Genomic DNA, 25,463 nt, shown 5'->3' on the forward strand with positions numbered 1-25,463 from the left:
TGTGTGATCTTTACCCAGATACATTGGGCCAAATGACGGGCCGATCCCCATTAAAAGAAAAATGACGTCTTTGTTTGACATTTTTTAGTGCATTTTCATTGGCCTTCATACTTGGGGATAAAAATCGTTTGTAATTCCTTATTCGTGCAATACCATGCAATACACATGGATAAAATGATTTGAACGGTTCAGATTAATTCTACATTGATCCAACTTCAACTCACTGTTTGAAGTTGGATCAATATAAGATTAATCTGAACTGTTCAAACCACTTTGTCCACGTGTCACCCTTCCAATGGGATATGTGTACAGAATTGTACAAGACGATTTTTATCCCATACTTGGGCATGAGCTATACTCACAAAAAATATTTCCCCAAAACTTAAAAACTCACCCTTTTGCAGCAGCTTGAAGATCCTCTGAGATTTGAATGGGATTTAACATAGGTTTCTCTCATCGAAAGGGGGTAAATCAATGTAGAAAGGGTTTTTGAATTGAAGAAGATAGATCGGATGAGTTTTTGCAGATCCAGACCCATTTTACCCTTAGCTTTCACTCAATCTTAGCCGTTTGCGCCAGTAAGAACACTTGTCGCCAGATTAAAGAGAAATTGCACCCAATTGCATCATTTGGGAACTGGAGAGATGTTCAGTTCAGCCTCTTCGCTTTCGGAGTCAGCTCATGAATTTGGGTTCAAACTGTCTTAAGTTCTTATCGAACCTCCCCTGCTCCCACCCTCCATCTCCTTCTCAGTCTCCCATTCTCCCTCATTCATGAAACGAGCCCCCATAGAGGCTGCGAAGATAATAAGCAATGCTCTCATATCTGCTTCGATTCGTTCGAGACCGACTCGTTCATGGAGCCCTTTACTCGAGCAGACTCTCCACCAACTCGGTTGCCGTGACTCTCTCACTCCGTCACTCGTTGCCCGGGTCATTGATCCGTTCCTCCTCGACCACCATTCACTTGCTATCGGTTTCTTCAACTGGGTTTCTCAGCGGCCTGGATTCTCACACACTGCAGTTACCTATCAATCTCTTCTTAAATCCCTCTCAATTTCACGCCAATTCAACTCTGTTGATAAACTCCTCAAACAGATCAAAACCCAGAAGATCATTGTCGACCCATCCGTCTATCGATCTGTAATTGCTTCACAAATCATTGGTAAGAAAGCTCAGAGTGCCTTTTTAGTCTTCAATGAAGTTAAAGAATTAGTTCATAAAATAGGGTCTGATACGTGTAATTCGCTACTTGCTGCCCTTGCCTCCGATGGGTGTATTGATTCTGCAAAAGAGGTGTTTGATGAAATGGGTTCTAGAAGTATTCCTTTGAGTACTCTGGGATTTGGTGTGTTTATTGGGAGATTTTGTAGAACTGCAGAATTGGACGAGACCTTGGGTTTGTTAGATGGGATTAAGCATGGCATTTGGGAGATGAATGGATCGATTGTAGCACTTTTAATAGTTGATGGGCTTTGCAGAGTGTCTAGGATATCAGAGGCTTTCAAGGTATTGGAGGAGCTCCGGAGCAGAGCGTGTAAACCTGATTTTATGGCATACAGGATAGTAGCTGAAGCATTTCGTTCTGTAGGGGAACTAGAGAAAACTGAGGTGGTCTTGAAGAAGAAGAGAAAGCTAGGGGTGGCACCTAGGGAGAAAGATTATAGAGAATTTATCTTTGCTTTGATTTCAGAAAGGCGGGTACAGGAAGTAAAAGAATTGGGTGAAGTTATTGTTAGTGGGAATTTTCCAATTGAGGAGGATGTTCTCAATGCTTTGATAGGATCAGTCTCTTCCATTGATCCCGAGTGTGCAATCATGTTCTTTAAGTCTATGCTTGGGCAAGGAAGGTTACCAACTCTTCTTACTTTGAGCAATTTGAGTAGAAATCTAAGTAAAAGGGGCATGATTGATGAGATGTTGCAGGTTTTTCAGGTTCTTTCTTCAAAGGATTACTTCTCAGATTTGGAGAGTTACAATTTGATGGTTTCTTTCCTGTGTAAGGCAGGGAGAGTGAAGGAAGCCTATGCTGTTCTTGGGGAAATGAGGAGAAGAGGTTTTGGTCCAGATGTCTCTGTTTTTAATTCTCTAATGGAAGCTTGCTGTAGAGAAGATCTCTTGCGTCCTGCAAAGAGGCTGTGGGATGAAATGTTTGCCAGTGGGTGTCCTGGAAACCTGAGGACTTACAACATTCTTATTCAGAAGTTCTCAGAAACAGGTGAGGTTGAAGAAGCTCAGCACCTTTTTCACCACATGTTGGGGAAAGGAGTGTCTCCTGATGCCACAACATACACATCCGTCCTTGAAGGACTTTGTCGAGAAGCAAAGGCCGAAGCTGCTTGTGAGACCTTCAACAAGTGTGTTGACCAGGATGCTTTGCTTGCACGAACAATATTAAGTCGATTAGTGCTTTCTCTATGCAAGGGAGGTATGTGTCTCATGCTTACCAACCTTTTTATTTTTTCACAGTATGAGTTCTTATTCATCTAATTCTTTACAAGTGCAGTTTGCAAAGTTATATTCGTATCTTGTAGTGGTCATAGGTTTTGTTTTGTCATCACAGTGAACATTTCACTTGATTTGTTCTTGTTTCATTGAAGACTATGTGCTCCATACAGGTCACTTTGTGGCAGCCTCAAGGGTAGTCCGTCGTATCGGTCCTCATCCAGAAATTTCCAACTCTCATGTAATTTTACTGAGGTGTTTAGTGGATGCTGGAGAGTTCAAGATCGCGATAGAACATGTAAAATGGGTCAGGGACACTTCACCCTCAATATTAAGAGCAGTATTTTCTGAACTTCAAGCATCTCTTACTTCTTCTTTAAATCCAGAGCCGATCCTACAACTGCTTTCTAAAATAAAGGAACCTCTAGTTTCTAATAATGATACTTGGGTGGATGTTATGCAAGGGAGAATTTAAAGGATCCTAGAAATAAAGTGTGATTGCCCATTATTCAGTGGATGAGTATCAAATATAGATGTGGATCCCTTCTAATATGAGAAAAGGGCTAAACTGCATTTATCTTGTTTATTTTTATGGATGAACGATGTAATTTTTATTAATTGAGGGAAAGAAAGGAGCAGAAAACCCAATCTGGAAGGGATTGAGCATCAGCAGAGAGAAGGAGAGATAATAGCAGGTGGAGTCAGCAGCCAGATCACATGTGATTGTCCTTCTAACTGGTATGAAGGATAACTTTGTTAAGTGAACCTGCGATGGACTTGATATTCCAGACTACAATCTCAAATTTCCAAGACCTTGTTCCTGGTTGTTCAGATGTGAGATTTAATGTTGCAGAATCACTTTCAATGTCAAAGACTCAACCTCAAACATCTATGACTTTTGCTTGGAGAACATAGTGGACGGGGGCTACAATTGATGCTCTTGCAAAGTCACGAATGCAGCTCTGATACCATTTTTTTATAGCAACATCACTTTCTACTTAACCAACTGGGGCTGAGTTCATTACCAATGGATGAAATCCTAGGTTTGAAATTTGATGATGGGTTATCAAGATTCTCCCTTGCTGCTAACAGCTCAATGTGAATGGCATTGCATCTACCTATTGTTATTTCAAACGTAATAGTATGAAGACTGCAAAGGTGCAAGGGATATCCGTGACTAGCAAGGACGTTAAGACTGAGAAGCTTCATGAACACTTCAATAGTGGCAGTGAACATCTCATCTCATTGCCTTTAGAAGCAGTGGCAGCCTGAGGAATGGAAATGCATACGCTTGTGGCTGAGGTTGACAATGTGGCAACGTCAAGCATCAGCAATGATAGCAGCTCAAGGGAATTTGGTCCCTTTGGAAGATGAAAGGGTAAACTAGGAGTTAATTGAAGCTTAAGGAAGTTGGTGTATGTTGCACTTGATGATACTGGTCGTTGGGGCATTTTTTTTCTTGGTTGCATGGGGGCTCTTTGATTTTGTAGAGGTGGGTGATTATACCCGAGCTATCATTTCTTTCTTTCACAGATACCAGTGAGAGAAGTACTGAAGGATAGTGGTTTTTCTAATCTTCCAATTGTTGATATTTTTTTCTATCTTATTTATTCACACATTTATCTTTGGGAGAGGGTTCCATGATTTTCTACTTATCATGTTTCTTAACAAAAATAGAAGTCTGCGGGTGAATCTATCTAATATGGTAAGATTGTCCATGTTTCCTTCTATGAGAGCTAACTAATTTCACGTGCAAGATGTCCTACCATATATACATCTCTTTCTTTCTCTTTTTTCCGCTCTTTCATGTCCCTTGTCTCTATTTTCTTGCATGAAGCAGGAACTGGTATTGATGATCTGCAAGTCAATAGAAACTGATTTTGCACTCGCACTCGCACTCACACACGTTTGGGAAATGGAGGATCAAATTGTCTCTTTGATCTTCCAGCTTATCGTGTTGTCATAAAACTGCATGTCTATTTGAATGATCTCTCAAGGGCTGTAAGATATTTCTCACGACTCAAAAATGCAGGTTTCGGTCCAACATATGATATATATTGGAATTTGATCAAGATATATGCAGTTTTAGGGAGGTTGGCCAAGTGTAAGGAGCTCTGCAAGGAGATAGAGATGGCAGGATCCAAGTTGGATAAGCTGATGGAGTCTCTTTTCTCGGTGCTGAGAAGAAAAGTTGGTTCAGTTGCTTAAGAATTCCAGTTTGGTTGTTCAGCTGAACAAACTTCTCTATTCGTATTGATTTGTTTCAATAAGTAGAGTACCTATTATTGAGTGTGAATTTCTATCATAAACCAGCTGGTGCCGGTTAGAATTATCAAAATTAAGGCAGAACAAATAACAAAAAGGAGACAGTATGATGTAGATATGCACCCATGGAGCGATCCATACCCATCTGGGTATCCAGCGAGCGATGAACCGGACCCATATTGAGTCTTTGATCAGTAGGATCTTTTAGGATTTTATTTTATTCTCCTGCAATCTTTTATTTTGGTAACTTAGGTAGGTGATAGCTGCTAGGATTTAGTTTCCAATTAATTTGAGTTTCCAAATTAGAGTAGGTTTCCTTCCATATTGAATTTCTTTTACTATTTATGCCATGTAACCGATTGAGTAATTAGAGATTGAAAAGATGAATTGAGTTTGAGTATTTGTGGAGTCTGCGGGGATGTGTGAGTGATTCTCACTCCCTTTTTTAATGCGATTTCTCCCTCTCCCCTGCAACTCTGAGACTCCTCTCAGGGATTTCTTTCCTACCGCTACCGGCCCTCCATCAAGTGGTATCAGAGCGACGATCCACATTCCCCTTCTTTTTTCCATCTTGCTTTTTCCCTTCACCCTTTCTCTGTTTCGGTCCTACAAAAACTGAGAACAAAAAAAAAAAAAAGAGTCGATTCTTCACAAGATCGACCCTCTCTATCTCACCGCCTCCTCTCTCCTTTCACCAACTTCATCGATCCCTCCCCTTCCTTGTTTTAGGGTTCTGGCGAGTGAAAAAAGAAAATCAATTCTGTCCAGCAGAGATTCTCCTTATCTCACTACCGCCTCCTTCCCTTCACCACTGCAATTGACCCCACTGCCTCCTCTTTCCCTCTCCACAAGCAGCCAGGAAAAAAAAGCAGCAGCAACACAAAAGAAGAAGCAGCAGGAAGGCGAGAATAAAAAAGAAAAAAGAATCGATTCTGTCCAGAGAAATCGAGCCCTCTTTCTCACTGTCCCCCTCTCTTTCTCCCAACTTCCTTTGGTCGGGCCCCTTTTCTAGGGTTCCAACAACAGGAAAAAAAAAAACGGAACAGCAGCACAACAGATGAGAAGAGGAGACAGAAGAACAGAAGAAGAAGAAGCACAGGCAAGGAGAGGAGAGATAGCAAGAAGGATCGAGACTCATACCTGGAGTTTCCGCTGGCTCCAGTTGGACCTCCATTACAATCGCCATTCTCTCCTAGATTTGCGCTGCTGATTGGGAGCCGAACTCTATTTTTGGTAGAAGAGAACTCCAAGTTCTCAACGTCCTTCACCCCAAATCGTGAGATAAGTGCCTCTTTTTAGCTTTAATCCAGAATTTTCATAAATACCCCTCAACCTTGCGTGTTAGTTATTTTGTCATTTTTTCACTTCCAATTATACCCCTGCCCCACATGTGACTTCCTTTGTGACTTAAAGTGCACTTTCAATATTTACAGTTCTGCCATCCTTGCAAAAAAAAAAACCCATTCTGCCATTGCTTTTTAAACCTCCTTATTTACCATTCTGCCACTCACTCCTTGCTTTGAATATCCATCCATAGTGATTCCAACAACATAGGCGATGGATCTAGACCTTTTATTGGATATCCGTCAACAAATGCAATTGATCATAGAGAAGCTCACGGACATCAAAACCCAAGTACACTCTACCTTGAACTATGTGATTTCAGTCGTTGAACAATAGGTAGACGAACCAGAAGATGAATCACCAGTGGTAGAAGATGCGATGGCACCATTGGGAGTTGTAGATCAACTTGTGGAAAATTTAAATTGGTTGATCTCTTCAGTGAACCGATCGATTTTATTTTCCCAAGTCACTACTTCACCAATGAACTTCGCATCGTGGATTTCATATCATTCGATCTTGGTTTTGATAGTGACTTCATACATGCAAGGATGGATGCTGATCGATTGGTATTGATTCTTCCATTCTCCAAAACTTGTGGACGAGTTTTTCTCAACATCGGGGGAATTGATATAGATACGCACCCATGGAGCGATCCATACCCATCTAAGTATCCAACGAGCGATGAACCGGACCCATATTGAGTCTTTGACCAGTAGGATCTTTTAGGATTTTATTTTATTCTCCTGCAATCTTTTATTTTGGTAACTTAGGTAGGTGATAGCTGCTAGGATTTAGTTTCCAATTAATTTGAGTTTCCAAATTAGAGTAGGTTTCCTTTCATATTGAATTTCTTTTACTGTTTATGCCATGTAACCGATTGAGTAATTAGAGATTGAAAAGATGAATTGAGTTTGAGTATTTGTGGAACCTGCGGGCATGTGTGAGTGATTCCCCCCCTTTCTTAATGCGATTTCTCCCTCTCCCCTACAACTCTGAGACCCCTCTCGGGGATTTCTTTCTTACCGCTACCGGCCCTCCATCACAGTAAGAGTGGTTCAGCTAATACTCATACCTTCTGAGTCCTGAAACAAACGACTGCCCATAGGGTCCTTCAATTGATAGAGGTCTTGCTAATTTGGTGGATAGGGCCATGAGTAAAGATGACGCAAAACATTGGAAGGTTCTCCCTATCAGTTCCTGTTCCATTGATTTCCGTCTAAAGTTAATTTATTGGGTCTTGTCACTTGATAAATTGATATTTTTTGGTTGTGGTTTTATGCATGCTGTATATTATGTCATGTCTACTATGAATTAATGACATTCATCACATCAATCACCTCAGTCATGTCATACCATATGGTTCATCCCCCGCTTTGTTTAATGTCTCTTGACTTGCATATAAGCTCGGTTTCTATAGCACTCTTTTTTATTGTTCAAATAAATTCTAGAATATGGTGGATTATGGTGACATGATTGTTCAAGCCAGGGCTTTGTGCCACTGCAATGAAGTCTCCACATGTTTCAAACTACCCTTTCCTGTAATTTTTATTTATTTATTTATTTTTATGAAGCATGACCATTTGGTCCAATTGTTTGAGTGAGATGCTTAGCAATTAGTTCTAGAGTAGGCATGACCTTGAGGTCCAGACAATCAACTTCTAATAACACGTAGTCTAGGGAATATTTAACCCAAATCTATCCATTACCAACATACTTCATATGGGAAAAGGAAGTTTTTGCAAACCAGTGTATTGCATTTCAATTATGGCAGTTGATCTGTTGATAATCTATTTTATAGCAAGATGATAAGCTTATGGGTTTTCTATCTTTTTGGCTGTGTTTTAGGCTTTTATATGGTCTTTGTCATTTTGAAATTTTGCCTTATATTGCATAGTTCTGATGTTTCCATTTGGTGCTATTCCAACATAATGCAAGCTTGGTCCAAATATTTATCTTATTTTGCCAGGAATTGAGGCGCTTGGATGTGTATATACCTTGATGACATGAAATTCTTTGTAGCTTTGTTGTTACATATTGGAACATTTATAGTAGAACTGCATTGGTTCTTGTATCAATAGTTTCTTCTAGTACATACAGTCAACTGCATTGGTTCTGTTTGTTTGCATGGATTTTGGTGGTTTGGGAATAAAGAGATGATCTATTGTTGCTATTTGTATCAACAAGCTCCATACATATTTGCATCTTGATCACAAAGGAGCATTTCTTTTCTTAAAATTTAAATGCAAATTTTATTAACAAAAGATGGAAGAGGTACACGAAATGATTTTGTGTCCTTTATTTTTGGGAGGTGGGGTGGGGGGGGGGGGTTTAAATTTTTTTTGGGGGGGGGGGGGGGGGGGGGTTTAACATTAGGAAAATTAGGTCAAATGCTCAATCCTCAGGTTACATGGAACTGTGACTTATAAAAAAATTTCACATTTCCAAGAGAGAAAATTGCCCATTGTTCATCAATCAAAAGATAAGCCAAATCCACCCATGTGTGCTTGGCAGGTCCACTTCTATTATCGCTTGGGCTGATTACAGTCTTGTGATTTTGCCACAACCTTTTCTGTTTTGTGAGATTAGAGAGACCTGTGGAGTGTGGAGAGCCTGTAGTTGGGGTTCAGAAATACCCCTTCATGGACTTCTTCTGTCAAATGTGCTTGTGAATGGTTAGTTATTGGTCTTCTATATTGGTAGAAGCTTGTTTGGTGATAAATTGGTGCATACATCATGATGAGCTCTACATTGACCTATTGATATCAAAATTGTAATTAGGTGGCGAAGTTCCATAGATGAGAACTTCCAATCTGTCGTCAATTTTTTTTTTCTGTTTAATTGCTCTATCGTAGTGATCAAAGTAATCCTTGCTCCTACTGCTATCCCAGTGTCTCTTTATTTTTCTGCATTTGAGGGTTCCGTCATGCCAATATGTTTGTTGCATGTCTAGGTCCAGGAACTTATTTGGCTTTGCAGATCTCAAAGTTCTTCCATTCCTTTTCCTTATCCAGTGTCAACCTTCTGGCCTTCCTTTGTTTTCTCTGAGACATTACCAAGTTCTTGGCAAGCACCTAACTGCTCTCTACTGTTCATTCTTTGCTAATCAAGTAGAATCGTCTTTGGTTCCTGAAACCAGCAATGGCCATCTCACTACATAGCTTATTGATCCACCATGTGCTTTACAAGTTTTCACCTCTGTAATTGAGCTTTCTTAGCTACTCTTTTGGTTAATGTGCTTCATCAATTTTGCTTTAACAGGTCTGGGATTTTGGTGGGCAAGAGAAGTTAAAGGACGTCATGGGCAACATACTATCGTGGGACTCGTGCTATCGTTGCGGTGATAGACAGCACCAATCATGCAAGGATCAGTATTTTGAAGGATGAACTCTTTCGATTGTTCCAACATGAGGATCTTGAACATTCAGTCATTCTTGTCTTTGCAAACAAGCAAGACCTCAAGGATGCGATGTCCCCAGCTGACATCACTGATGCCCTTTCACTTCACAGTATCAACAATCATGATTGGCACATCCAAGCTTCTTGTGCCCTCACAGGAGAAGGGTTATATGATGCTTTGGAGTGAATAGCACAACATGTGACTGATAAGGGCGAGAAATAGCACATGCCCCTATTCCTATCGTGGGTGCTGAGGAAGGAGAACAACTTGTTTTGTGTACAATTCATATGAGCTTTCCATAAGCAGATTAATAGAATGTATTTTCACTTTGATTGACTTTGAAGCAAGTAAAGATTTTCATTTCTTACCCAATGGGTATTTTTATCCAACATTTGACACAAATCAAGTAATGCAAGAAAAGATCCCAGGTTGGGTTGGTAGGGCCAGTAGTTCTGTCAAAACCAGAACAAATGGAAGTTCAGCTTTGTAAGCTGAGGTTAATTAAGCAGCGTCGGGGTTAGTTTTATTTACTCTGGCAATAGCGGATCTGGTCTGGTTCCTACGTTGAGCAGCAATCTGGTGGACACCAAATGACATTCAGAATCTCTATAAATGAATGAAATGAGATTCATGTTGCACATAAAATAAATATCTGGCAGACTTGGCACTGTCGGATTTTCCTATACATACTCCTGGCATGCGGCAGATACATTTTCTGTTTTCTCAAGCTCTTTCAGCTCTTGCTGCACAAGCATTATGTAAAAAGGTAGATCAAAGGTCATGAACACAATGCAAAAAAAAAAAGGTAGGGTTAGGGTGGGGGTGGGAGGGGTGGAGAAGCCCTAAACCTATAAGCTCCCGGATGGATGCCCATCCATTACAAACAGCAAAAGTTTCATGGATTCCTTGGAGCCTCTTTCAGATGAAAAACCAGTTGGAACTGGAATTCGAGGAAAAATTTTCATTATTACCCCACTTCGTGGATATCTCTTCTAGGAAGCGGTTGATTTACGTGATCAGATTCATAGAGAAAGAGCAAGAGAATAACGACAAGAACAAGGAGAAGAAGAAGAAACAGGGAGAGGGATAGAGAACGGAGAGGATGGGTTAAAAGAGGCTCTTACTTCTTCTGCTTCTGCTGCTGCTGCTGTGGTTCTCATACTTCTTACGCTGCTGCTGCTGCTACTGCTACTGCTGTTGGGGATATGACTCCTTTCCAATGGCACTGTCGTTTAGGACATTTATCTTTAACTAGGTTGAAACTTTTATTTCCTAGTTTTAAGTTTGTGATTAGGTTAGAATGTGAGGCCTGTGAGTTGGGAAAACATCACCGTGTGCCCTTCCCATCTCCCTCTTTGTCTCGTAGTCCATCTTTATTTTCCTTAGTCTATTCTGATGTATGGGGTCCTTGCAGAGTTAGTGATGGATTTGGTTTTCGTTATTTTGTGACTTTTGTGGATGATTATTCTCGTCTTACATGGCTTTACATGTTAAAGGATAGATCTGAATTTTTATTTGTGTTTTAGCAATTCTATAATAAAATAAAAACTCAGTTTGGCATTTTGGTTAAGATTTTTCGTTATGATAATGCTTTAGAATATGCTCAAACTGATATTTCTGATTTTTGTATCAATCGTGGGATGATACACTAAACCAGTTGCGCCTATACCCCACAGCAAAATGGGGTAATAGAGCGCAAGAACCGGCATTTACTCGAGGTTACCCGTGCTATTATGATTCATATGCCTGTTCCTAAGAATTTTTTGTGTGATGGGGTTTTAACTGCATGTCACTTGATTAATTGTATGCCATCTTCAGTGCTTTCAGATAGGTCCCCTTTTTCTATTATGTTCCCTACTTTGCCAAGTTTTCATATTCCTCCCCGAGTCTTTAGCTGTGTGTGTTTTGTCCATAATTTGCATGTGCAAGTAGATAAACTATCTCCTAGGTCTACTAAGTGCATTTTTTTGGGAGAAGGAAAAACGAAGAATAAGAAGATGAAGATGAAGAGAGACACAACATGGTCAAAAATGGTATTTTCCAATTATAAGCTAACAATGTTATGCTTTAGGGATGTGGTTGATATTATAAGAAAATTAGGGTGGCATGTCATATATAGTTTAGAAATAGGGTGGTACAAGATAATTTTCCTCATATTTATGTGTTATATTTCAATAGAAAAGAAAGACATTGAATAATGCCGTTTCACTCACTTAGCCTGGTCCATTCAAAATCAATCAGGTCCGGATTGGGTTGGCATGAACCCAACCTAGGGTTGGGCTGGGTTGACCCTACATTAAGTTTAGGGGATGTACAACTAGGCTAGGGTTTTAAAAAACCCGGCTCAACCCAGCCCTTTTTAACCCCTACTTCAACATGATATATTATCTTGTAGTTTCTTACCTTTTCTTTTCCATCCTGGACCTGCAGTAGCGGGAGCCCTGTACCCTGGGTTATTCTTATTATTATTATTTTCTTAATAGTAAAAAAGTTATAATCTCAGAGATTCCTTCCAATATGGAGGCTTTAGTTGCAGAAAAGCAGCGTAAAGTAGTAAAAGTAGTGTCTGAGATCGACGATAATCAACTTGCTGATTTCTAAGTGATGAATCTATACCCCAGTGATCCTGAGGTCTGCCGCAAAAGCATCTTTGTGTGAAGTTCAATGGTAAACATTGTTGGTGTATGATGTCTTGTATTTCGTCGCAGTTTAATCCAGGGAGTACTGGTGCAGCACCTAGACAGCCAAGACGGCGGTCCCGCTAGCCGGTTAGCGGGCCGTGGGGGTTGCAAGGGGGGCAGGAGGCCCCCCTGCATAGCAGGGGGTGTAGGGGGGCGCAGCCCCCCGCTCGAAATTTTTATTTGAGGGCAATTGTAATTCAATCCGGATTAGGGTGACAATTATAGTTTAATCCGGATTAGGGTTTTTCTCGCTATATATTTGTAGCGAGGGTTTCTTTCTCTGTAATGCAAGCAATACTGAGAGGTGTGAGGACGAGCGCTGTAACCCTATTCTTCATTGATAGTGAAGCAGGATCTCATCTCACCGGGGACGTAGGCAACCTTGCCGAACCTCGTAAAATCCGTGTGCATTGTTTGTTTTGTTTTTCCATTATCTTCTGCATCGTTTTAGGGTTGCGTTTCTACAAACATATCATTTGCCATGTAACGAAACCTGATCTTAACAACCAGAACCTGTGAAGGAGAAGAACAAGAAGAGAAAAAGAATAGTAGTAGAAGAGAAGAGAAGAGACAGAGAGAGAGGGAGAACACGATGAGAATGGAATACCCCTACCATGGTCTAGCCTCATACTTGGATAATATCAAGTCATAATGGCTTCTTGAGCGCTCTCACTTCATTCACCACTAGATCAGTTTTTTTGTCTGAACATTTTCTACCTTTGCTGTTGGTAATGATAATAATTGATTTGTGGTAGTAACCAAATTTCTGTGACATCTTGCAACTCTACAATCATGATTAGAGTACACTGAACCATTTCCAGAGGTTTCACTTTGACCAACCAAATTTCGAGTTCGCGAAGATGTCATTGAGAAGGGTTTTAAAGAAGCAGCCAATTCGTGAGTAGTACAGTTTACTACTTGGTTTTGGACTCTTCATCAGTCATTTGGTGTTTATCATTAAAAAGGGTGTACCCAGTGCACGAGGCTCCTGCCCACTGTAGGGTATGGGGAGGGTCATAATATGTGCAGTAAGTAGTGAAATGTAAAAATTTGTTAGCTGGGAAAATCAACTAGAGAGTAACAATACACACAGGAAACTACTAGAATTTAGTCTAAAATGAGTAAAGACTAAACACATCAAAATTTTTGCAACAAAGCACATCCTACAAATAACAATAGAGCAATAAAGCTAACCTGAAGCTAAACACGTCCTAAACATTAACAATCAAGCAGAGTGTGCAATCTACTCTCTGTAACCCTCTGCAACAACTGGCATGTCCTAGAAGGTGTATTTGACAGGGAACCCCAAAGCTGACTGTAGTAAAAAAAAAAATTCTTGAACAGATAGTGTGAAAAAGTTGAAGAGATTTCAACAATAACATCAACAGAACTTTAAGCATTGCCTCATACAAACCAATGGATAAATGTTGTGGAGGTACCATACTACAGATTCATGTCACAGAGAACAACAACAAAGGCAGATGGACCAAACCTTTATTCAAACAATAAGAACAAACAAGAAGGGAGAAATAAGTGGTAAAGGACATCTTTATCTCTGATCTGGTAAAGAGAAGAAAGGAAAAGAATCAAAGCATATGTGTTCTTTATTTGATCAAAAAGCTCATCATTGCATTCAAATTCCTCACAACCCATACATCACAATTGCAGTTCAACAATGTCATACTACTACTGTACAGATTAATGGAGGGTTCCTTCTCTTTCTTTCCCTTCATCTCCTACAAACAAGACGCGGTAGTTCTTCCATCAACACTAGAAAACAATTCTGTGAGTACTGAACATGCCCAAATATCTCTAGATCAAGCCTTTACTCCTGCAACCCAAATTTCAAAAATATCAGACTACTCCATCCAATTCTGAAAACATCTCAAGTGTTTTGAAAATCCCAAACAGGACTATCGACACCGGAAAAAAAAAAAAAAAACCCTCATTTTAACCATGCCTGCGAAGATCCAAACTTCCTTTCCGAAAGGTTATCCAGTACAGTCTAAATTTCGGTATTAATTCAAAATGAATAAAAGGGAAAATGGAAAGGCACACCTACGTCTGCTTGGAGTAGGAGGAAGACGTCGGAACACGCTTATTTCGGAACATCATGTACCCAACCGGCAAAACGACTCCGATCATCATGACCAACGCTCCCATTATGTACCTAAGTGGACTCGGTGATTCTACTTCCAACATCCTCCTCAGCTGCAACACAAATTAACAAAAAATCAGTTTTCACTGAACTAGATTCAAGAAAAACCCTAACCCTAGAACTTCAGATTTTCTTCATTTCTTCTATAACATGTATAGATCTCATTCCAGAAGAACTAACGAGAAACAGAATCTGAAAGAGAGATCATTACAGGCATCGTCAACGTCTGCTGTAGAACAGAAGAGATGCTCGCAAGATCTTCAAAGAAGAAGTGCTCCGACTGAATGGCAATTTGGTAAATAAGGGCGGTGGTTCAGTAGGTCGGTAGACTCAGTACTCCGCGGAGGAAGGAAGCCTTCGGATATAGTACCACCATTGGCATTGGGTGAATAGTGGGGCCCACATGAGGACAGGGTGGTGGGGCCACGACATCCGATGGCCCAGATAGCCATCTCACACCTGACATGTTGAGTGATCTAACGGCATGTGGTGGTTGTTGATTAAAATTACCTGATTTTGTAAGGCGGCGGTTGTGGTGGTGGGTGGCAAGCTAAGCCGGCGGGGATCAAGCCAGCAACGCAGGAATCTCTCCCTCTCCCAGTGATAGTTTCTCTCTCTAAGATCTCTCCCGGAAGAGGAGAGAGAGAGAAGAGATGATTCAAAAACTTCTCCGAAACGTCTTGCTCGGTGTCCCGCAGGTTACAGGATTCACAAGGAGAGCCTTCAGCTCATGGCATTTCCCCGCCAACCCCTCCACGTCTGCTACTGCTCTCGGAATCCACGTCTTCCACTGCCCTGTACGTTCTCTCTCTCTCTCTCGGTTCCAAGCTTTATCTCTTCATTTCAGATCTTATCCAGTTTTGATAAGCAAACGAAAAATCATCTATTTTAGGATGGGTTTGGTGATGTGAGTTTAGGGGTTTGGATTTCAGCTTCTGAAATGGGATTGAATTGGTTTCTCTAAATACTGTATAGGATGTTGTTGGGATTGTCGCCAAGCTATCGGAGTGCATTGCTATGAGAGGGGGAAACATTCTCAACGTAGACGTGTTTGTCCCTGAAAACAAGCAGTTCTATTCTAGAAGGTCCACTTTTACCACTCATGACTGTTTGTTTCTGTATTGTTTTTGTTGGTGACTCTACCCATTTATATGCTTAGCTCATTTGAATTCAACTTCATTATGTTCTTAAATTGTGCCCTGTAAGGTCCTTCGCTTCTAATAATTCAACAGAAAGTTTTTGTTTTGACCTTTAAGCTGTACTTGATCTTGGATAAACCAAATAATGATTCTTCAAGTCCTGAATTTAATTCATATTACGTTAAGCATTTACATGGATAAAATGTGAGGAGTACAATATTTTTTTCCCCCTACATTACTGCATGTGTAGTGTTATTGTTTGTCACTACTGCTTGTATAAGGACTGAATATGGAGTTCGGTATCATGTGGTATCGCAGTTGCAGTATCTAGTATTTCAGAACTTGGGGTCGCATTTTGCCATCCTTGTTCTTTGCAGTTATAAGTTTGACGTTGATTGAAATTGTTGTAAATTTGAAACATGAATTGAACTGAATCTAAAAAGTACTGAATTCCAATACAACTTGGCAGCGAGTTTGTCTTTGACCCCATCAGATGGCCTCGGGCAGAAATGGATGAGGACTTTTTCAAACTGTCAAAGATGTTTAATGCAATGAAATCTGTTGTACGGGTGCCTGACGTTGACCCCAAATATAAAATTGCAGTTCTTGCTTCGAAGCAGGTAAATTTCCTGTCCCCCCCCCCCTCCCTAAAGGAGAAAAAGGAGCTGATCAAAATCATTACATCTAATTTCTGTGTAATATATTTGATGTTGTTTGCAACTCAATTTATTGGAACTATTCATTCTTATGCTGTTGCAGGACCACTGTCTGGTTGATTTGTTACATGCATGGCAAGATGGGAGACTTCCTGTTGATATAACTCGTGTTATAAGGTGATATTTAAGAAAATTTATTTTCCTGATAGAAGTTTTGGCTTCAGAAGTACCAATTTACAGGGTTCAATACCTTCCTACAGTAATCATGACAGAGGCCCAAATACACATGTTATTCGTTTTCTTGAAAGGCATGGAATTCCATACCATTATTTGTGCATGGCTCCAACAAATAAAAGAGAAAGTGAAATCTTGGATTTGGTTCAGCATACTGATTTTCTAGTGCTAGCGAGATATATGCAGGTACTTTTGAGACTTATGTCTTTGCATCATTCAAATCTGTCACTTTCTGGTTCGTTGTTCAATCAAGCAGGATACTGGGATATTGTTACTTAAGATGAAGGTGCTTCTCCCTTATATGGATTGGGTGGGTTAGGGAAGAAAGTCTGCATAGGAATACTGGGGGACTATAATGAATCACTTTTTTCGTGCAGAAAATTTCCTTTTGAATGGGCTTCGAAACCCTCTGCATGTGTTGTTGGTAATGACACTGGCAGGGAGGACAGTCTTCCTTCCTATTCCAGATCAATTGATAAATCATTTATCTTGGTATCTTCATCTCGTTTGTATTTTTTGCTGCTACTCTCTCTTTTGTGCAGGTATTGATTTGATGATTTGATCTAGTTTCCTTTTGTTATTGTGATCATGACATTAGTATATATCTACAGATATTATCTGGAAAATTTTTGGAGAACTATGGGAAGGATATAATTAACATTCACCACGGCCTTTTGCCATCATTCAAGGGTGGAAATCCTGCTAGACAGGTTCTGTCTATTCGTGTATTGTATGGAGTTGGACAATTTTAATGATTTCTACTGTCTGGCTTTGCCATTATAGTTTTTTGATTTGCATCACAGTTTTGACAGGCCTTTGATGCTGGCGTAAAGTTGATTGGTGCAACAAGTCACTTTGTAACTGAAGAACTTGATGCGGGGCCAATTATTGAGCAGATGGTGATTCTTGTGCCTGGTTACTTATTGCTTTGAACTACATATTCATTTACTTTTGAACAGTCAATTATAAAAAGGGAAAATGAAGTACACGCTGTCAGTGTGTACTTCCTTCTCACAGTCTCTCTTCTCTCATTAAATATATGCCCCGCTTCTTTCTCCTCATTAAGTATACTGTTTCACTACATGCTATTGGGTTCACAAGTAGCATACCAATATAATCAGGCAGCATGTAGATCCCTCTCCCTTAAATGTATAAAACTTGAAAATTTTGTGATCTTTGAAATGTTAACAGGAAGAACACTAATTAATTGAGGGAGGATTAGTTCTTCCGGGAGATTCACAAAGCCACAAGTTTTTGGGGGCTTCAAATGTTTTTTATGAATATTCAAATAACACACAACTGAATTGGCAAGTGGAGGATTTCTAATATTGGGCCAGATCCTCTACACTATGCTAAATGTGTTTCTATGCATACAGCAGAGCAGGATAGGTGGCATTTCACATTCCCCATCTTGATTAAGCTATCCTTGACTGTAGAAAAACTACCACTCATTGCCATCAAATATCGAGTGAAGAAAGAATAAACATGTTCTTTTTGTTTTTGGAAAATGATAATGAAGTGTGTTTTTTTACCTTTGAATGGAAAATAGAAAGAAATCAAAGGATTGAAGGAGGCTTCTTAAATCAATGGTAGTAACTTATCCTTGTAGTAAAGACTAGTCTTATTTGCCCTACATTAATAGAGACATTGGAGAATTAATACAGCCTAGAGCCAATTCATACAATTCCAGTATGACTAAGGCCATGGAGGTGATGTACTTCTGCTTGTTTTGGAGAATATGGACATGCTTGTTTCTTCCGGAATGTAATAAGATTGTAGAATCATGGTTGTCCTGGATCAGTTCTAACAGCGGCATTTTAGTACTTAGAAAATCTAGAAGCATGTCATCACTGAGTACAACAAGGTCCAACAAACTCTAAACCATTAGCTATTGGTAAAACCTAGTTACATTCTTTTCTTTGAGGGCATTGTAGGGATCTGTGTGACTTTCGTTGAATATGGCTCAAGCTGAAGCATAAGCTACTCTACAATAATCTACTGGAATCAGTTAACTTTCAATTTTAAGATGCTAAAGAGGGAAAATTGAACATCTGGAGAAGTGATGGATCCCATCTAAGACAGAGGTTCTTGGTCGTCAGTCAACAATGCCAAAATATTCAGCATGGGACAGAACATACTGAAATTGTCCGTGGAGATGATGGATGTAAACGCTTTGAGTGCTGGGCCTACAATGGGGAAGTCAGAGAATGCCTGAACCTGAAGACTTTGAAATTCAACTTTGTCAAGCAGCATGAATGACTCTGAAAGCACAGCAATTCTAATGGCATAACATTAGGCTTATTTCAGTTCTAGTATTTTGTGGTTATGGTAATCACAAGTGGGGTCTATGATTGACTCCAGTAGATGCATTTTCTCAAGTGAATCAGAAAAGTAAATACCCTTGCCTGTTATGCTGTCTGTTCATCATAGATACTGTAGGCCAATGGCATGAAGGGTGGCTTGTCAACTTTGATCTCCATTGCAGACTGTTGGGATGAGTTGTTTTTGCAATTTCTAGTGTTAGTAAAGTTTGGAGCGGAATTCTGTTGATTCTTAAACTCTATATTGCCTATTTCTTTGTATGTGCTATTGTGCTTGAAGATGGATGAGGGTACGAATTGATATGTGGTTGTCCTAGTCGGTATTTGATTGGTTCTGAACCCTAAAAATTTATGTGGTACTGAACGACAGAAGTCCGTTTAAGGACAGAAAAGAGTGTCCCATTCAGATTCTGTCAATTTTTCCTTTTCCCTTCTAACTTGGAAGCAAGAGGTGTTCACTTTCACTGAGATATGTGTTTCATATATTCTTCATTTCCGCATATACACTACCTTTAAAATATTCACTGCATTGCCCCTCCAAATGACAACGTTGTTTCCATGTAAGATGCTTTTTTAGATTAAACCCTGTCGAATTGAGTGTAGCTTTTGCCCACTTTTGTAATGCCAGTGTGGTGAGAAATCCTACCAATTTTGACTTGGTTTTTTGGTAATATAATTTTAGGTATTTTTTTCCTTTTTTAGGCTTTCAATTTTTGAGCCATTTTAAGATTGCATGTGGTGCAAATTTTAAAGTTCAAAAGTCCTCCATGCGTCCTCCCTAATGATAGTGCATTAGATATGTGTATTCTTCTTTGGTGTGCTTTGTCTTTGATCCTTTGTGCATGTTTGTTCGGTTGTATACTGTCTTACTAGTTTCCTACGCATAAAATAAAGCAGCTTGACTTGTTCTTGATTTTTAAACAAATGTGAACATGGGGGATTGTCAGAATTGAACACATGGTATGTCCAACCTCAGAAGGACACTATGAAGTATGTCAGTGTTGTTGTGCAGGTAGAGAGAGTCTCCCACCGAGATAACCTGCGGAGTTTTGTTCAGAAATCAGAGAACCTGGAGAAGCAATGCTTGGAAAAGGCGATAAAATCATATTGTGAGCTTCAAGTGCTACCCTATGACAAAAACAAGACTGTTGTATTTTGAAGGGAAAATGGAATGGAGAAAATTTAAATTAAAAGAGGAATTTTGCAATGTATCTACTGCCAATCATTATTAAATCTCGTCCTTTCTATTGTCTCGCCAATATCAGCATTTATGTTTGGTTTCCTGTTACTGTTTTCTGTTCTGCCATTGGTTTAGTACTCCGCTGAAATTTTTCAGACAGATCAGCATTACTAACCTTAAAGAAAGGGTCTTAGAACTTGCAAAGCCTGAATTAAATACTAGTTATAAAAATTTTAATGTGTGTAAACAGTTCTTCTCCCTTTCGGAACTTGTAGAGTTCATCTTCACTCTGGATTAGTCTGTTTGTAGCAAAATTCTAAGAAGAATCAACATGTACTATGCATATTTCGGATGAGCTCTTAGTTGAGGATGAGTACTTGAATTTCAGCTGATTCATTGGAAAAAGAAAAGACAAGAAGCAACTTAGGATGTGGTATAACTGAATAATTATCAAAATGGAGGAGCAATCTAAAGTTATCTCAAAGAGAATCGATCCAAAACCACCTGTAAAATTGGTGTAGAGCTCAACTCAGTTAAAGGGGCCAACCAACCCTATCTGGTGAGTTTAATTCAATGAGCAGGTTCAATTGATGGTGTCATTAAACCAAAACATATGACAAAAAATAACATATATTCCAGTTCTAGCTGTGTCTTAGTTCGACAGGTTGTTTAAGTAATTTGTCATCTTGGAATCAGCCAGCTCTGCTGGTGGTTCCAGTCTCAGGGTCTGTCGCCCCGTTGGGCCAGGAAGGGCTCTGCTTAGAGTACAAGGTCATATGCCCAGACTGATCCAGGTCTTGGACTTGGGGACTGGTTCTCAGGTTCAGGTCCTACTGAGCTTTTGCCTATCTATTGCCTTTGGAAGTTGTTATAGGGTGACATTATTTTTGCCAGCTGATTAGTCTTCTTTATTCAGTGAAAGATTTTGATCAACGCAGGGTTGGCACCATATTCACCAGTTTTCTGGGCTAGGACTTGGTCAGGCCCCTGTCCCAAGCCCACCTTTTGCGTCCACCTTTCTGGCCCAGTCTAAGGTTATAAAACATTGATATAACAGAGTTGCAGGATAGCCGATACTCTTTTGTGATGGCATCATGAGCACCCCCGACCTTTGGAAGTGATGGCTAGGTACATTCTTAACTATACTTCTTGGAGAGCAAAATTTACTACCCACACTGTAATATCTACATCAAAAGGACTCATGAATGTTTTTTTTCTCAGAAGTTCATTTCAATACATGGATGCATAGGATGTTTATTTCCCTTTCCAGTTCATGTATTAACATCATTAAGTAGATCTCATTCCAGTGTAATATTGCCAAATGATGTTGAAAAGAGAAGTACAATGCACACAATTGCATATCTAATGAATAATACAGTGGGGAGAATTGAGACAAAGTGAATCCATAGCCTGGGAAACAGAAAATGCCAGTGAAGTTTCTTTAGTAAAGAGGTATTTACAGTCTCAGCATTGCACTTGGTTCCTCTTTTATGAAACAAATATACAGAAACTTCTTCAGTTAATATTTAACAATTCCATAGAGTGCTCTGTTTCTTCAATACAGCCAGCTTGGCCTAGGAGACTTCTAATGCCATCAACCCATTTCTGTTTATGTGCATTGCTCTTGCACCTGAACTCTAGAAGACCCTGTGTAGTTTTCAATCCAAAGTAGCCTCCTTCCACACCCTCCTCTTTCATCGTTGGCCATGCTGAAATCTCATCACAAACACCATAAACGATACCTGGTACCAGAAGCATACAACGGAAGGTTAGGAACAAATGACATTCACCATTAATCTCCACGTTGCATTCTTACAGAACCACTAGATATTTAGCACTAGGTGGAGACCTGACAAGTTTTCGGAGAAGAAAATGTCCCTGTTCCTGGATTTATACCAGTACTCCAATACTAGAAATGAATAGCATAAGATTTTGGTTGGACCCTTCAATTCATAATTGAATCCTTAGATGGGCCATAAGCTGGAAATGGCATCAAATTTTTTCTTTTTCTTAACAGTTCATTTGTTAATCCGGGTAATGTATATTCTGAAATGGCTATTGGCATCAACTTTGGGCTATGACTCAGTATGCATCATAATATAATCCGATCTTTGACCATACTTTTGCCAGGCATGTAGCTCAGATGTTTTGTTACTGGAGGATTAGGCGCCAAAAATATCAAAGCCTTCTCATCAACAAATCTAACACAAACAGTTGGAGATGAACGCTTACATTTATCCCTCTTACAGAAGGCTCCTCCGACATGTTTGCGTTTGACCTTAACAATGGCCTGTAATTTCAATAAAGAAGTTAATTAGGGAGGCTGGGTGCATTTCTTGGATGGTAGTCTACTATCAGTTAATCTAGTTTTTCTCATGTTAATGAGCTTTTCTTTTACCTGTGAATTCTTGTTGAGGTAGATAGTGACTCGCTTCCAGTGCACCACACCTGCAAAGTCCAGCAGCAAGTTCTTAAGGTTTAGTTTTTCCTGTCGAATAGTTGTTAGTGGAAGAAAATTTTCAAATAGACAAAGCACAAGGACCTTCCCACTCAAGAACAGCAGACAAAATTAGATGGATTTGCATTCTATTCCTAATTTTGCTACTAATTAGCAACTGATCGTGATTAAATGAACTCAGCATATGGCACAATTCTGTGTCTGTAAGGGATGTGATTGGATCTTTTCCAACAAGCCTACATTTTTTCATGCACAGTGAATTTAAGGTAGAGCTTGGCAATCTTTGTGATTCAATTGTCTTGTTGCAATCGGGCAAACTTGTTTTTCAGCATAGGAGTTGTAATAACCCTCATACACACAATATTCATGTCTGTTCTATTTTAGTTTTCACAGTAGCTGTAAGGGGGAGTACTAGACCATCCATCAGAAGACAAGCTTCATTGGTTCCAGAAATTCAATATAGATTGGTTACCTTTTCGTGTTCGTTGAAGGAGTTCACCTTTGCACGGAGAATTCTGGATTTCCATTTCCTTCTGACAAGCAGCAGAACAGGTTGGACTGGCACCTCTATCATATGGAGTTATTGCTGCATGGTTCCTCACTTCCCTGGGAATTCTTGCTCTCAAGGCAGCAGATCCACGCAAAGCTTAGTTTAAGAGAAAACAAAAGTACATTAATGGATGAAGAATTTCTAGTAAACTATCATGGATCATTCATCAGCATATATTTGTTGAAAATAACATTAAGGTAAGGACTACTACAAAGAAGCACAGAAAAGTGGATTTGTTTAGATGACAGTTCTCTGTATTTCTTTGTATATATAAAGAACTAAGAATAATAATGAACAAATATATCATATATTCATATTTCTGCATAATCAATGACAAAAATCAAAATAATGTAGCAGATATACCTGTGGCAGCCGCAGCTGTCAGAGTCATTAAATCACCCGGAGTTCTAACATCTACTGCTGATCTAACAACAGAAGCCACTCGATCATGATCAGCTCCTGTTGATTCAGCAATCTCAATGCAGTGTGATGCCAAGAGCTCTGTAGCTGAAGCCACAGCTGCAGTCATCCTTGAGCTTTGGCTATTGGAGTTCTCTGCTGCAGCCACAGCAGCCAAGGCTGCAGCAACTCCTGCCACAGAGAGAGCAGCATGCACACGAGCATTTTCTATACGTGCCTTCTCTTTCTCTTTCTTCTTGTTATGGTTAAACTCCATGTGATGGAACCATTTTCCAACCCCTGCTGTTCGTAGTGCATTAACTGGATTAACTGTTTTGCTCGTCTGCAAAGAGGTAAACTGTGAACTAGTTGAAATCGCTAAAGGGATCAGTTGGAATCTTACAAACAGTTGATCAGGTTCAAGTCTACAATCTATTGTTTATCCCTCTACTGAATATAGAAAATTAACAGTACTGATCTCTTTCTTTCCCATTAAGCTAACAATTCAATTGATGCTCCATTCATCCAAATCATAGATCAAATGAAATCTCAGTTGGGATTGTGAGATATATACCCCATAACTTGGATTGGTCATCCCAAGTGATAAGATGGTTATACAACTCAACCATGAGAGAGAAAATGTAAGCTTAGTCAAAAAACAGAAAGTAAAGGGAAACCTACACATTGTGGCTCCATGATTGTCTCCGGTATTGAAACTGTATCTGAATTCTTGTCAAGAAGATGATGACTCTGTTTGTGAACTAAAGCCTTGGAGACTTCAAAAGCAGAGAGACTCCATGACCTCGACAAGAATTCCATGGGTTCCTTGGGTGTTTGCGGTGGAGGGATGGACGATAGCGACAACAGTGACTGTATGCCCAGCTCTTCATCCTCCTGTGCTTTCTCTAGCCAGTGAAGTCCCATAGAATTATTCTTCCAACTCAAATAACTACCACTCTCCATTAATTCTCTATCTGTACAATACCTTTCCTGCAAACAAAGACTGGATCAGGATCATCAACTACAGAGTTGACAAAGCAAGGTAAGTGACAAACTTTACTTACTTTCAGTTCCTCCCTGCAGAAAGTATATATAGGTAAACGGTTGAAGTAGACATTAGAGAGACAGCTTAGATTCTGTAACAGAGAAGGAAGCCCTGTGCTTGGTGTTCCTCCATGAATATTGCTTCCCTGTCAAGGATTCTGACATTGAAGACTGGTGAAGTTCAGGAAATGTTGCAAACCCAATGAATCATTGGTTGATTCAACTCGAAATTACCAGAAAACATTCTCCTTGTCCCACGGGCATCCGCTCGTGTAACAGATCACATCTCCCCATATATATTGATTTTATATACTTAATATAGTAATTACAAATGAGATCTGTATGTGACCCTTGTGGGTTCTGTTTATAGTCTTTTGTTGGGTTTAGTGCATATTACTTTCGGTGGTTGGATGCATGAGACAACAGTAGAAATGAAGTGAATGGATGAATCTAGTCCACAGTCCATATTCATTACTCTCTTGGGGATGCCTCTCTTGGGCTTTGAAGTTACCTAAGAAAAGCTATTTAAAGAAATGTTTAATCTTTGCTTTTCTGTTTCTTTCACTCTTTAATCCTTATAAACTACTACTAATCAAATCTTGAATCTACATTTCTTTATGAAAACCCATTTAGATTCTTGCCCTCCAGATGTCAAACTAGGGGACCAACCAACGATTCCGAAACTTCCGGTCAACTCGAATACCCGACATCCTGTGGCACAAGGATCCGACCAGAACTGATGACATTGAAACAAATTTTCCCGCATTTGATATGTTGGGTTGTCTGAAAGACGGTGATCCAGGTTTTGTGCGAGTCAATGGGTCAATCTTGCTTATGCAGTCAGTCACTCTGTTAAGTGTGTTCTACTTAATAGAGATCTTACAAAGTCCCATATCGGTTATCCAAGACCTTTGGATGTATCTTCATTTACCATTGGACTATCTTCACCTATTAGCTTAAGTTTTTGGGTGAACCCGCAAGAACCCTCTAACTCCTTCTTATCAAAAAAGTCTTTTTTTTGCATTTCTCTCACAAAGAATAAATTACCGAAAACTCCCAATTTTCCTCCCAACCTTTACAGTAATAATATAGATCATACCATTTTAAGCTTAAAATGAGTAAACAGCATTAGTTTGTCCTTTGGTTTCCAAGGTAGTAAAGCTATTTTGGCATATCAAGAAAGAAGAAACAGT

General features: G+C 39.6%; 4 protein-coding genes across 7 annotated transcripts; 2 read left to right on the forward strand and 2 right to left on the reverse strand.

Annotated features, from left to right (window-relative positions):
- Positions 1 to 372: 372 nt before the first annotated feature.
- LOC122085764 (pentatricopeptide repeat-containing protein At5g14080) lies at positions 373 to 9,822 on the forward strand. Of its 4 annotated transcripts, none has more exons than XR_006142216.1 (3): positions 376 to 2,427; positions 2,618 to 3,936; positions 9,312 to 9,822. XR_006142216.1 is itself a non-coding variant. In XM_042654340.1 (2 exons), the coding sequence occupies exons 1-2, from the start codon at positions 774 to 776 to the stop codon at positions 9,392 to 9,394; spliced, it is 1,737 nt and encodes a 578-aa protein (XP_042510274.1). In that variant the 5' UTR covers positions 373 to 773; the 3' UTR covers positions 9,395 to 9,822. The 4 variants fall into 4 exon arrangements, 2 of the variants coding, with proteins under 2 accessions (XP_042510274.1, XP_042510273.1); XR_006142217.1 differs by lacking the exon at positions 9,312 to 9,822 and adding an exon at positions 4,477 to 4,671; XM_042654340.1 differs by lacking the exon at positions 2,618 to 3,936 and having other exon boundaries at positions 373 to 2,427.
- A 3,785-nt stretch (positions 9,823 to 13,607) lies between these two features.
- LOC122087295 lies at positions 13,608 to 14,643 on the reverse strand. Its single transcript, XM_042656372.1, has 3 exons — positions 14,501 to 14,643; positions 14,190 to 14,342; positions 13,608 to 13,962 (listed from the first exon to the last, which is right to left on the reverse strand). The coding sequence occupies exons 1-2, from the start codon at positions 14,504 to 14,506 to the stop codon at positions 14,190 to 14,192; spliced, it is 159 nt and encodes a 52-aa protein (XP_042512306.1). The 5' UTR covers positions 14,507 to 14,643; the 3' UTR covers positions 13,608 to 13,962.
- LOC122087294 (formyltetrahydrofolate deformylase 2, mitochondrial-like) lies at positions 14,644 to 19,898 on the forward strand. Its single transcript, XM_042656371.1, has 8 exons — positions 14,644 to 15,086; positions 15,265 to 15,374; positions 15,898 to 16,048; positions 16,188 to 16,261; positions 16,345 to 16,504; positions 16,930 to 17,028; positions 17,131 to 17,217; positions 19,652 to 19,898. The coding sequence occupies exons 1-8, from the start codon at positions 14,943 to 14,945 to the stop codon at positions 19,796 to 19,798; spliced, it is 972 nt and encodes a 323-aa protein (XP_042512305.1). The 5' UTR covers positions 14,644 to 14,942; the 3' UTR covers positions 19,799 to 19,898.
- Positions 19,899 to 21,106: 1,208 nt separating this feature from the next.
- Positions 21,107 to 25,155, reverse strand: LOC122086210 (VAN3-binding protein-like). Its single transcript, XM_042654947.1, has 7 exons — positions 24,291 to 25,155; positions 23,908 to 24,216; positions 23,191 to 23,569; positions 22,750 to 22,923; positions 22,218 to 22,267; positions 22,052 to 22,109; positions 21,107 to 21,561 (listed from the first exon to the last, which is right to left on the reverse strand). The coding sequence occupies exons 2-7, from the start codon at positions 24,187 to 24,189 to the stop codon at positions 21,335 to 21,337; spliced, it is 1,170 nt and encodes a 389-aa protein (XP_042510881.1). The 5' UTR covers positions 24,190 to 24,216; positions 24,291 to 25,155; the 3' UTR covers positions 21,107 to 21,334.
- Between the last annotated feature and the right edge of the window lie 308 nt (positions 25,156 to 25,463).

Source organism: Macadamia integrifolia, chromosome 8, assembly GCF_013358625.1.
Source record: "Macadamia integrifolia cultivar HAES 741 chromosome 8, SCU_Mint_v3, whole genome shotgun sequence".
Taxonomy (NCBI): Eukaryota; Viridiplantae; Streptophyta; class Magnoliopsida; order Proteales; family Proteaceae; genus Macadamia; species Macadamia integrifolia.

Excerpts from the sequence above, each read along its gene's own strand:
- LOC122085764 (XM_042654339.1), top strand. The coding sequence starts at position 774 with ATGAAACGAGCCCCCATAGAGGCTGCGAAGATAATAAGCAATGCTCTC. Across the intron at positions 2,428-2,617 it reads GCTTTCTCTATGCAAGGGAG|GTCACTTTGTGGCAGCCTCA; the intron begins GTATGTGTCTCA and ends TGCTCCATACAG.
- LOC122086210 (XM_042654947.1), bottom strand. The coding sequence starts at position 24,189 with ATGGAGAGTGGTAGTTATTTGAGTTGGAAGAATAATTCTATGGGACTT. Across the intron at positions 22,924-23,190 it reads GACAGCTGCGGCTGCCACAG|CTTTGCGTGGATCTGCTGCC; the intron begins GTATATCTGCTA and ends TCTTAAACTAAG. Across the intron at positions 22,110-22,217 it reads ACCTCAACAAGAATTCACAG|GCCATTGTTAAGGTCAAACG; the intron begins GTAAAAGAAAAG and ends TTGAAATTACAG.
- LOC122087294 (XM_042656371.1), top strand. The coding sequence starts at position 14,943 with ATGATTCAAAAACTTCTCCGAAACGTCTTGCTCGGTGTCCCGCAGGTT. Across the intron at positions 15,087-15,264 it reads TCCACGTCTTCCACTGCCCT|GATGTTGTTGGGATTGTCGC; the intron begins GTACGTTCTCTC and ends AATACTGTATAG. Across the intron at positions 16,262-16,344 it reads GATATAACTCGTGTTATAAG|TAATCATGACAGAGGCCCAA; the intron begins GTGATATTTAAG and ends ACCTTCCTACAG.